The following is a 12516-nucleotide window of genomic DNA, read 5'->3' on the forward strand; positions in this document are numbered from 1 at the left end:
GGTAGACCTCCAGAGACGAGGTCTACCAATACACTGGAATGGAGTGGGTAGACCTGTTCTCTAGAGGCCTCTGGAGAACAGGTCTACCTACCCCATTCCACTATATTCGTACTTGGCCTCTGGAGAACAGGTCTACCCACCCCATTCCAATGTATTGGTAGACCTGGCCTCTTGACTGCTACAACAGTCTCCCCACCCCCCACTACTTCACAGGCTTTCGGGGGGAGCAGGTGAGGGGCAACGGCGCTGAGCCGTCCGCCATGGGCACATTTTCGCCGCTACCCCCCTGGGGACAGGGAAGATAAATCTGCACAGCCAATCAGCCCACTTCAAAGAAGAAGATGCTGTAAAGTCAAGCCTCCATGCAGGGTCTCAATTAATTACTCTCACCATTCTACAATTAAGAATACATCAGTCTCCAATTTTGACACATTTCCTTCACTCTTTTTGCCCAGAATTGAACCCAAACAAATGGCTACCTATAAACTAATCATATTGTTCCTGTAATGTAACTTACTGCTCACCCTCTACCTATATGTATGGACTGGTAATTTCCAATTTTCTGTCTCTGTCTTGACTCTAACTGACCCTTCCGGCAACTAAACCTCCCACCCTCTCTCTTTCTATATGTAATGGTTGAAGGAATTCTGTTTCCCTGTACCTGAAGAAGTGTGCATGAACACAAAAGTTTATACCTTGAATAAAACTTTGTTGGTCTTAAAGGTGCCTCTGGACACAAACTTTGTTCTACCCAAAACACAGTTAGCAGTAGCTCTGTTTTCGTGGCTGAACCCTTGTTAAAGTGACAAAACCAGGGTTTCACTTGCGGAGCTAACCTGGTTTTCCAGAGAGTTTACTTAAAGGGGAACTCTCTTTAAGTATTTGAAGGGCTGTCACTTAAGAGGAGTGCAGCAGAGGACAGGACTCTCAACAGTGGGTTTAAATTAAGGGCAGAAAGGTACCGGCTGGACATTAGGAAAAACTTTTTTACAGGACAGGTGGAATCAGCTGCCTAGGGAGGGGGTGAGCTCCCCCGCGCTGGCAGTCTTCAAGCAGCGGCTGGATGAACACTTGTCAGGGATGCTCTAGGGCTGATCCTGCACTGAGCAGGAGGTTGGGCTAGATGACCTGTATGGCCCAACTCTTGTGATTCTCTGATTCTAGGGCAAGACTGGCTTGTGAACTGACAAGCAAGAGAGGTGGAGAGAATTTGCCTGGCTGTTGGGTTGAGCAGATGTTTCACGGCACATCCGTAAGCACAGAAGATCCGGGCAACTACAGGAAACCCACGGCCACAGTTTCATTGGTGAGGGGCTACAACCTTGCTGGCTAAAGAGACTCACCCTTCAAAGCCATGACAAAGGAGCCCAGCCAAAGGACTCTCTCACTTCTGACATGCCACTGGTCTTTGGGTCATGACGAGTGGTTTCCTCCCTCTCCTTTTGGCTAGGCGAGCAGCACTCTTGACAATTCCTACCAGGGACAGAAGCACGGCCCCTCCGAGGCAGTACCCGTTCCGTTCCAGTGAGCAGTATGCAGCTTCACCCCGGGTGGAGATCAAAGCAAAACGGGGCAGCGGGAACCCGTCAATCGAGTTCTGCAGATTGTGAAACGGCAACGCAATTATGCGTGTATCAGCCAAGGAATCGAGGCATCCTGAGAAACTTGGCTCCTTCCAAAAGGAGTTTCAGGCCTTTTAAGATCACAAAGATGCATTTTAAAAGGATGCCCGGAGGGGGGAAAACCCAAGAAAAGAGGGAGGGGAAAGTTGCTGAGCCACACCTTTGAGAAGGAGCACCACTGACCTACATAGACCTTGGTCCTTGCCCACGTGAAGCAGAAATCGAATGAATCAATAAACTTATCCCAACTGTGTCACTGGCGTAATGCGTACAGCCTGGGGCAGAATTGGTGCTGTACTGCCAGACAAAGAAATCTTTTTTTGACGTTCAGAGCTTACACTCAGACCTAAGTCCAAATCCATACTGCAGTGAGAAAGGGAGTGAAATGGGCATTCCTTCTGCATGCACTAATGCTCTGCCTGTATGGCAAGAAAGAGTTAAATCCAATACATGAAGCTGCCTTACCCCAAGGAAAACCACTGAGACATCTCCTCTACTTACACTCCCATATCCTTTCAAGAGCCTAGGTGGTGCAGTCAAGGGGCAGACGAAGGCCATAAAGATCCAGGTTCAAGCCCATGCTGGGCCACAAGCATGGACGGCTTCAAAAGCGAATTAGATAAGCATGTGGAGCAGAGGTCCATCAGTGGCTATTAGCCACAAGGTATAGATAGGAACTCTCGGTCTGGGGCAAGTGATGCTCTGTCTTCTCGGTGCTTGGGGGGGGGGTCAACAGTGGGAGGGCTTCTAGTGTTCTGGCCCAACTGGCGGACCTCCTGGTGGCACCTGGTATTTTTGGCCACTGTGTGATACAGAGTGTTGGACTGGATGGGCCTTTGGCCTGATCCAACACTGGCTTCTCTTATGTTAACCTCACTTGGTGACCCTGGCCCAGCCATGATCTACCTCTGTCATGATCTGGGCTGCGTAAGTAAAGGCTCAGGGAGCCTGAGTAGCAATGGGAGGAGGCCAGGCCTACAACTCCCAGAAGTCCCTGAGAGGATTTGGCGCCAATTTTAGCCAATCACAGAGAAAGGGGACTTATAACAAAAGAGCTGGTACAGAAGAAGAGCTGGTCCTTCTTCCAAGAGAGCAGGGCCAGAGGGAAGGCTGATGCTGGGAGAGACCCTCAGGCCCCACTGAGACAGTGAGCGAGGGACTGTGAGTCTAGTCGCGTTAGGGCATTTGGTTTCTTTTCTCTTCACCCGCTTAGCGTTATTGTTCTTGCACCGTGTCTGTTTCCCATATTGGGCTGACCTCCTGTAAAAATAAACCTTTTCCTTGTTGTTTACTCTGCCTGGTCCTCGCGCCTATTATTCAGCCAAATAAGGGAGGTCTGAAGGTCTTGGGAGGGTGCTCTGGGCCTTCTCAAGGGATCCTAAAACCAGAGTGGTGGCAGCGTCAGGTGACGCCCCACCTGAGCCGTGACAACCTCGCAGGACTGTTGGGAAAACAGAGATGGCGAGAACCATGTCCCCCACACCGTCGAGGGCGGGTTAAAAAGGTGACTGATACTAGGGAATCAGCAGTGCGACTGCAGCGCGTGAAGCACCATGTTAATTAGGTCATCCCAGCCATTCCTCCGGGCAATTCAGGATGACACACATGGCTCTCCTCTCTTCCATCCTAGCCTCACAACAACCCCGTAAAATAAACTGAGGCTGAGAGTGCCCAACTCACCTATGGGTCACTTAGCAAGTTTTATGGCAAGCGGGGATTTGAATCCGGGTCTCCCCGGTTCCAGTCTGACACTCTAACCACCACCCCTCAAATCTCCTCTTCTGTCCACTTCTAGCAGTCCTACCGTGCCCTCCTGCATCAGATCACCACACATAAATCCTTAATCCTCTAAGGAAATACTGCAAACCCGACTCATTTGAATTGATTTTAGAGACCAGTTTCAAACAGATAATGTGCAGTAGTTAGCGGAGGCTTCTGGCATTTAAGGGTTTATTTTTAAATCTATTCTAGCTTGCCCCAGCCTTCAAGATACAGTGGGATGTTAAAAAAACAACAACAACCCAACCTAGGAAGGAGAAAAGAGGCTGATTGCTTAGCATACACAACACAGCTTGTGTAAGGAACTAATGACAGTCGTCAACTACAAACTGACACGCACACCCCACCAGTGTTCCCTCTAAGCTGAGTTAGTGTGAGCTAGCTCACAGTTTTTTAGCCTCCGGCTCACACATTTTTGTCTCAGCTCAGGAAGGAAGGCTCCAGAGCAAACTAATTTATACAGTAGCCAAATCGCTTGCTCACAACTTTAATGACAGTAGCTCACAAAGAAGAATTTTTGCTCACAAGGCTCCGCAGCTTAGAGGGAGCATTGCACCCCACCTACAGTGCAGATTCTACTTTTGCTGAACACTAAAACCACAAGTTGACCTTTGCATTCCCATTTGGGCCCCTTTCCTGGTCCTTTGCAGTGGCCTAGCCCAAGATTGTACACGCCCCTTTCTGTGACATCGCCACTTCCTTATAACAGGCCTGCCGTGACATCACAGCAGGCCAGCCACTCCTTTCCAGACCATTCAGACAACAGCAATACAAAGAACGGCATACTCACAGGCACCATGATTTGTTTGCAGCCCACGTCCAACACCACGTCCTGCAATGTTTTGTCTGAAATGCCGCTAAACAAAAGATTCCCGGGAGGCAGGCTGGCCACATGGAGATTAAATAACCGTTTGAGCTCCCGCAAGGTGAGGACAAACTGTTTCTTAAAGGTCGCCATCACAAAGGCCCTAAGTTCTTGCAAGACTCTTTCTTGGCCCCCCAAGTGGCCGTTCAAGGAGTCCACCAAGTTCTCTTCTGAATGGATGCCGTTGGTCAGCCCATTGCTGAGGCCGTCGCAGGCGGACGTGTCCATGGCCTCCTCGTCACTCAGTGGCTCTTCCTTGATCCGGACACTAAGGATGTCCACCGGGGAGGCAGCCTCGTGGGCTTGGGTCTCCGACCTCCGCTTCTGCAAGTCTTGCTCCAATTGGCTGTAGCTCTGCTTGGCTTTCGCCTTGGCCAAGCTGACCCGTTGCTCCCCGGAAACCAGCAAGGGGGCAGCTGCAGACGCAAAAGTAAAACACTTGGGTTATTTATTCTAACCCAGAGGGACCTGGGACAGCACACCTGCTAATGGAGGTACAGAATCTCCAGACCTCTCCCTGGGCTTTTTGATTCTTGGCTATCCTGACCTTTCCTGAAAGACTCCCTTGCCATGAGTCAACTTAGAAAGACCGCTCCTTGGCCTATCATGGTCAAGTTCATTTGTTCCCCAAAGCAACAGTGCGGGGTTAACAGTCTGATTGAGCACCGGATTAGGACCAGAGAGACATGAAGCTCTCCAGGAGATCTGAAGCCAGTGCCCTTCTCTTATCCTCACCGACCTCACAGAGTTGTGGTAAGGAGAAAACCAGGGGTGTGCAACCCCCCCCCCAAGTTTAAAAAAGATGGGACCAGGGGGGTCCAATTCTATGGGACCCCAAAGAAGGGGCCCCATCCTCCACTGATTTCAGTGGAAGACGGAGGAGTCATTTAAAGTAATTAGGTAAAGGTTTCCCTTGCTCGAAAGCCAGTCGAATTTGACTCTAGGGTCGCGGTGCTCATCTCCGTTTCCAAGGCGAAGAGCCAGCGCTGTCCGAAGACGTTTCCATGGTCACGTGGCTGGCATGACTAAGTGCCGAGGCGCACGGAACGCTGTTACCTTCCCACTGAAGCGGTACCTATTTATCTAGTTGCAATTTCTTGCTTTTGAAGCTCACTCCATCATGCAGCACACTCGGGTCTCAAACTGCTGAACTACAGACCTCTGGTCTGCAGCTCAGTGTCTTAACCTCTGAAAGTACTGCGCTCCCTTTAAACACCTTCCGGGTGAACTCATGAAGGCATTTAAAAGGACCTTTAAACGTCTTTGGAGTTCTTCAAGCTGCAGAGTCACATGACTGGAGAAGATGTTTAAAGGGACCACGATCCCAGTTTGGTATAGTGGTTAAGTGTGCGGACTCTAATCTAGGAGAACCGGGTTTGATTCCCCACTCCTCCACTTGCACCTGGCTGGATGACCTTGGGCAAGCCGTAGTTCTGATAAGAGCTGTTCTTGAAAAAGAGCCGTTTCTGTCAGAGCTCTCTCAGCCCCACCTACCTCACAGGGTGTCTGTTGTGGGGAGGGGAAGGGAAAGGAGTTTGTAAGCCGCTCTGAGACACCTTTGGGTAGTGAAGGGCTGGGTATAAATCCAATCTCTTCTTCTTCTTCTAAATGCCCTTTGTTCATCTATCCAGCTTGGCCATTTCAGATAGAAGAAAAAGAGACTGGATTTATACCTCACCCTTCACTACCCAGGGTACTCTCAGAGCAGCTTACAATCCCTTTCCCTTCCCCTCCCCACAACAAACACCCCGTGAGATAAATGGGGCTGAGAGAGCTCTCCTGAGAACTGCCCTTGAGAGAACAGCTCTAAAAGAGCTTGTGAATGACCCAAGATCACACCAGCAGCTGCAGATGGAGAAGTGGGGAACCAAACCTGGTTCACCCAGATTAGAGTCTGTACTCCTAACCACTACACCAAACTGAGGAACAATATCTGAAATCTATATCCAGCTGAATCAATACCTGAAAAATACTGATCTTTTCCAGCTTGGACTAAGCTGAATGCACACCCCTAGAGAAAACTGGAGAGGGGGAACCATATATGCCTCCCCCCCCCCCCCGGGGCTTCTTGGCGGAGGAAAGAGTATATCGCACACAGTGAATGGCGGGGGGGGGGGGGGAGAAAGCAGACCAAACGCAGGCCTAAGACCAGGCCTGCCACCTCAGGCCAGTGGTTCTTGTAGTCCAGCATCCTCTTTCACACAGTGGCCTGGAGAGTCAACAGAGGGGGCACAGAGGCCAAGGCTGCCTCCCTGCACTGGCTTTCAGAGATTGACTGCCTCTGGATGAGGAGGTTCCCTTCACTCACCATGGCTAGTAACCAATGCTCCCTCTAAGCTGTGGAGTCTTGTGAGCAAAATTTCTGCTTTGTGAGCTACTGGCACTAAAGTTGTGAGCAAGTGATTTGGCTACTGCATTAATTAGTAGTTTGCTCTGGAGCCATCCTTCCTGAGCTAAGAGAAAAGTGTGTGAGCTGGAGGCTTAAAAACTGTGAGCTAGCTCACACTAACTCAGCTTAGAGGGAACCCTGCTAGTAACCATGATTGAACCTCTCCATGGATCAGTCCCTTTTAAAAGCTATCTATGCTTTTAGACATCGCTCCCTGCACTGGCAGGGAATTCCACAGTTTAAATACTCATCGAGTAAAGAAGTATTTCCTTCTTTACTGAGCCTATTGCCCATCAATTTCATTGAGTGCCCTGAGTTCCCGTATTACGAGAAAGGGAGAAAAGTCCCTCTATCTGCTTTCTCCGCTCCATTCAAAATGTATACACCTCAGTTATGGTCCCCCCATTAGTCATCTTTTCCCCTGAACTGAGAAGTCCTAGATTCTTCAGCCTGGACCAATAAGGAAGGTGCCCCAACTCTTTCAAGAACCCAAGCTTCAAACAAAACCCTTACCAAATAGCACAGGGATGGAATTGGGGGGGGGGGTTAGAAAATTGATTCGCCAAGCCCCTGGTACTGTCCAATAGGCTTCCATGACACTAGCATGATGACTATCAACAATTTTATTTTTTCCACCATCAAGTTGCAGCCCCACTCACGGTGACCCCGTGGAATTTTCAAGGCCAGAGACCTACGGAGGTGGTTTGCCACTGCCTGCCTCTGCATCATGACCACCCTGGAATTCCTTGGGGGTCTCCCCTCCAAATATGGACCAAGGCCGACTCTGCTTAATTTCTGAGTTCTGATAAGATCTACCCAGATCAGCAGAACTCAGAAAAGGAAAGCAGTTTCCGGACCTGGTCCCCGTTTATCTACCTCTTTCTCCAGAATGGCGTGACCCACTTCTACTGACTTGCACTTGAGGAGGACCGTTCATTACTTACCAGTTTGCGTTGCTTGTTTCTTTGGTACCATGGGCTCTCTTGGCAAGCTGTATACTTTCTCTAACCTGAAGTGGGGGTGGGGGTGGGGACGGATGGACACAAACACACAAAATGAAGATCGTTTCAGTTGGGTAGCCGTGTTGGTCTGAAACAACAGAACAAAGTTGGAGTCCAGTGGGGCACCTTTAAGAGCAACACAGTTTCATTCTGGGTATAAGCTTTTGTGTGCAGGCACACGTCTTCTGAACATGGACGCTTATACCCACACAAAATGGAGATGCTCATGCTTGTTTCAAATACGAGAACCCCAGTTTTGCAGTTGCCCACAGTGGCTGTGGGCAACAAAACAATGTATGGGAAAACATGTACTAACGTAACTGAAAAACACTTTCCTTGATTACCATGTCAGGAAAACACGGCAGTATTTAATTTCTTTCCATTAAGGCCCCGGCCACACGGGAGACTTTGGCCCGGGAGAGGGACGGATCGGGGGGCGCAGCAAACGGGCGCGATCTCACCGCAACATCTGGGAAGGAGCACCCCCGTCCCCGATCCGTCCCTAAACCCGGAAAACTCGCTGCAAAAAAGAACCTCCTACAGAGAAGGACTTACCTGCAGCCCCACTGCAAGCGCGGCCGTGGGATCGCCGCTGCACCCGTCATCCGGATCAATCCAGGCTCCCCGCCGAACTGCGCATGCGCACACATGCGCAGTTTGACTGTCGCACTCTTTCTTCCGTGGCTTCCCCCCGGCATCTGATCGTGCAGGGGAGGAAGTGCACGGCGGCTCAGGGGATCTACCGGTATGTGATCCTGCCGCCATGTGTCTCTTTTGGTGCGGCTTTAGAAAGCCGCACTTTGCCCGTGCTATTCCCCCCCCCCCCGTGTGGCAGGGGCCCAATGTGAACTGACTCCTGCCCCTGCCAGAACTTTAGACCTTCATGAGCTTCACTTCACTAAGCACTGTTCTGCCACCCTGACCTGGATAGCCCAGGTGAGCCTGATCTTGTCAGATCTCGGAAGCTAAGCAGGGTCGACTCTGTCAAGCACTTGGATGGGAGACCTCCCTGGAATACCAGCAGTCGGGAGGCGGGGGCAGGCTTTACTCAGCCACCTCCCTGAATATCCTCCAGGCCCCCAGTAGGGGTCAGTCACCAGAGGTTGCCATGACTTCCGAGTGCGCGCACACTCACATGCATACATGAAAAATACAAAAAATATAGAAAAAAAAGCAGTGTTTTGTCAGGATACCAACCTTTCTCTCCAAGGGGGTTGCTGTTCTCTCCCTCCCCCACCCCGCCTAAAGATCATCTCTGACCATTCAGCAGCCGGTATCATGGTAATACTCCCAATTTTACTAATTCTGAATATGCTGGATAAATATAAGCGGGACTGTTTTTGCTGCCCGAGTCTACAGGGAGTCACTAGTTAGCCTGGAGTCAGGACTCCTGTGTCTGTCTGCAAATCGTCCCCAATGTCAGGGTGTCCACCGTATGGGCTGACATCCCCTGAAATTCCACTTCAAGCAGCCGCAGCATTACAAACTGCAGGAGGTCTGAAGAGAAATGGGCCAAACAGCTTCTGTCTCCATTCTTGCCTCTTTAACCTTTACCCACCATTGCCCACCTCATCCCCAAGACCCTCGCTATAACCCATAAGGACTAGAACCACATACTTTTATGTCAGTGTACATCAGCACTCTGCTTTTAAACACCAAGATGCACAGAATCTGCAGTCCCACGTTCCTCTTCTTCTAGCTGTCCAATCCTTTTTATTTTTGGCTATCTCCTCCTTGGCCACTGAAGTCTCTGAATGCCATTGGCTGACCTGCTCTGATGTCACTGAAAGGCCGGCCTGCTCATCGCCAGGTAACCTTGTTGCTAACTGAAGCTGGCTCTGAGCAACCCCCTACCTAGGAAGGCCGCATCCTGGGACTTTGAATGACACACATGGGTGGAGACTGCCTGAGAAGTGTGTGAGTCTCTCCCCAGAGGACAGCGGACCCTCAGTGCTAATAACAACAACACAGGTGCATTACAAAAAACACAGAACAAGCTCAGCTGGACCAGACTAAGGATCCACCCAGTTACACATCTTATTTTTTGCACACTGGTTGGCCCTAAACCCCCCAAAATGCCAGAGAATGCAGACACAAGCCTCCCCATGCTGCTCCCCAGAAATGGGTATTCAGAAGTATGCTGCCTCTGAACATGGAGGTTTCATTGGGGCACTGTGGCCACCCAGCCACAAAGTGATACAGCTGTGCACTTAGAGCACCTCCACGATTTTCCTCCTTCCTCCTGGCAGCCACTGCTACATTCCAGGGCAGAGAGACCCACAAGTTGATTCCACCTTGTGCCAAAGCAAGCTAGCAAAGAGACACCCTTCCGGATGCCCCCTAATCTACTATTAAAGGTAAAGGTTCCCTTGCTCGAAAGCCAGTCGAATCCGACTCTAGGGTCGCGGTGCTCATCTCCGTTTCAAAGCCGAAGAGCCAGCGCTGTCCGAAGACATTTCCGCGGTCATGTGGCCGGCATGACTAAACACCAAGGCGCACGGGACGCTGTTACCTTCCCACCGAAGTGGTACCTATTTATCTACTTGCAATTTCTTGCTTTCAAACTGCTAGGTTGGCAGGAGCTGGAACTAGAGACGGGAGCTCCCTCCGTCATGCGGCACACTCGGGTCTCGAACTGCTGAACTACCGAACTTCCACAGCCTGCAGTTCAGCGTCTGAACCACTTGAGCCACCGCAGATCCAAATCTACTATTAGCCCCCCTCAATAGGCCTCTCTAAGCTGATGTGGCTGAGATAAGAACTTGCAACAGAGAAGCTACCTTCTGTTGCACTCCGAAAAAGGAAATCCAAATCATTTACTTGGCCTGAATGCCCATCCAGAGCATCTGCTGCCTCTGGACCACGTCGGGGTGCTTCTTGACAAAATCCTCGTCGTAGGGAAGCATGAATTCCCAGCCTCTGTTGATCCGGAGGACGGACATGTGCTCCAAGAAGTCCTTCACGTCTTCCGGGCCAAGCTGGAAAAACAAGTTGCATATAAATAAACCTTGAGGGAGATGCCAAACTTTTCAAGAGCTTGGCAGGCGGGTGTGACTCAGAAAGAAAATTCACAGTCGCATATCCCACACCTGGCCCAGCTGCATGAACCTGCCAGATCTTGCCTCCCTGGCCCCTTTTAGCGATACAGCTGGGTACTTAGAGCACCAGACTGATGCATTCGTGAGCAGCTGAAGGAAAACATGTTTACTCCTTGGATAGGTAGTTTGGAAGAGAGAGAAAATCTGCATGGCAAATTAGTTAGCTGCAGAGAGCTGAGAGAGACCAATTTGATTACGTTTGCAAATTTCCATTGCAGGGAAAGTGAAATTTGTTTCTAATCTTTCTTCCAGAAAGCTGGGACAGGAGAATTCGAGTTTCTAGACAACCAGAGGAGCAACAGAGATTTAGGCACAGCAGCTGGCATGCCAACAGAGGAGAAATCTTAGAATCACAGAGTTGGAAGGGACCTCCAGGGTCATCTAGTCCAACCCCCTGCACAATGCAGGAAATTCACAACTACCTCCCCACTCCACACCCCCAGTGACCACTGTTCCACTCCCAGAAGATGACAAAAAACCTCCAGGATCTCCAGCCAAACTGACTGGGAGAAAGCTGTCTCCTGAGCCCAAAGCGGTGATCAGCGTTTCCCTGGGCGTGTAAGAAAGGGCCACGAGAACGAAGCACTGAGGCAACCCTTCCTGCCCTCCCTTCTCATGATCTGCCTAAGTTCACAGAATCAGCATGGCTGTCAGATGGGTTTGGCACTCTAATTGGTCATGGACCACACAGAAGGATTGTGAAGACCAAAGTAAAAGAGGGAGAGGTCCATGTATACTGTAGACAATCCCACCCCCGAGCACTAGATCCCCCATTCAAATCTTCTGATACTGCCGTGACTGTCACAGAAAAAAAACACCTGCGCTTTCAACACATGGACATGGGCAGGACCAGAGAAGGCTACCAGGCTTCTTTCCAGGTACAATTTGCAACCATATTCATCCATCAAGGTTGGATCGTCAAGTTTAGTGCACGCTATTGTGGGGTGACAACTCCCGCTCTGGGGTCCAGACATTCAACTCAGGTGAGGCTCCAGCCTTCTCAAAACCACGGAAGGCCAATGCCAAGGAGGACTCACTTTTGTGACAGTGGCCACTTCTTTCCGTACCACCCAGCGATCCTGCGTAAACTTCCACATCTAAGGGGAGAGAGAGAGAGGCAGAGGGATGGAGACACCGTCTCAGAAAAATAAGCATAACCACCAAGATTGATGACCAGTTTCCCAAAGCGAATTGGAGCTGCCTTCTTAAGCACAGTCAGCAATCTGGGTTCACCTGCTGCATAACCTCCAGCCAGTCATTAACAGGAAAAATGAAACTCACTGAAGAAAAACCACTATTCTGCTCATCTTTGCACACTCTATTAATCTCTCCTTATAGTAAAAGGGATTTGGGATGGCCACTGTCCTATGGGGTGGCGCGATTCAATGTGCTCCCTCAGCCATTGGTCCGTCAGGTGCCCCTCAGGGCTACTGCCATGCCCTTGGCTGGGTGGCTGGCAGGGGAGGGATGAAGCTTTGGTCTCCTTGCAGCACCTGGACGGGACAGACGAGCCGCCGCCGCGGCCGTCCTCACCCCACCATGGGTCGCCGCCTGGGCGGCGTGCAGCCACACGATGGGCAGGATGGGCGCTTTGCTGGGGGAGGGGAAGCCTCCGCCCGAGCCTGCCGCTGCCATCCTCATCGAGGTGGCCGGCCAGGGAAGGGCCTCCGGAGACCACTGCGCCAACTCTCTCTGCTCGCCCTGACCCGCCGGGGCCTCCAACAACGGTGGGGTTTTGGGGGGGGAGCCACCCTGACACCCT

At 50.8% G+C, this 12516-nt stretch overlaps 1 protein-coding gene across 2 annotated transcripts in view; it reads right to left on the reverse strand.

Annotated features, from left to right (window-relative positions):
• POLR3E (polymerase (RNA) III (DNA directed) polypeptide E (80kD)) overlaps positions 1-12516 on the reverse strand; it is a 55844-nt gene that overhangs the window by 12902 nt on the left and 30426 nt on the right. For both annotated transcript variants that reach the window (XM_015426202.1, XM_015426203.1), the window contains exons 15-18: positions 11792-11851; positions 10477-10634; positions 7600-7664; positions 4192-4682 (exon numbers count right to left, since the gene is read on the reverse strand). In XM_015426202.1, the coding sequence (XP_015281688.1) occupies positions 4192-4682; positions 7600-7664; positions 10477-10634; positions 11792-11851 (774 nt within the window). The remainder of the gene's footprint in view (positions 1-4191; positions 4683-7599; positions 7665-10476; positions 10635-11791; positions 11852-12516) is intronic.

Source organism: Gekko japonicus, unplaced genomic scaffold (assembly GCF_001447785.1).
Source record: "Gekko japonicus isolate JY-2015 unplaced genomic scaffold, Gekko_japonicus_V1.1 scaffold384, whole genome shotgun sequence".
Taxonomy (NCBI): domain Eukaryota; kingdom Metazoa; phylum Chordata; class Lepidosauria; order Squamata; family Gekkonidae; genus Gekko; species Gekko japonicus.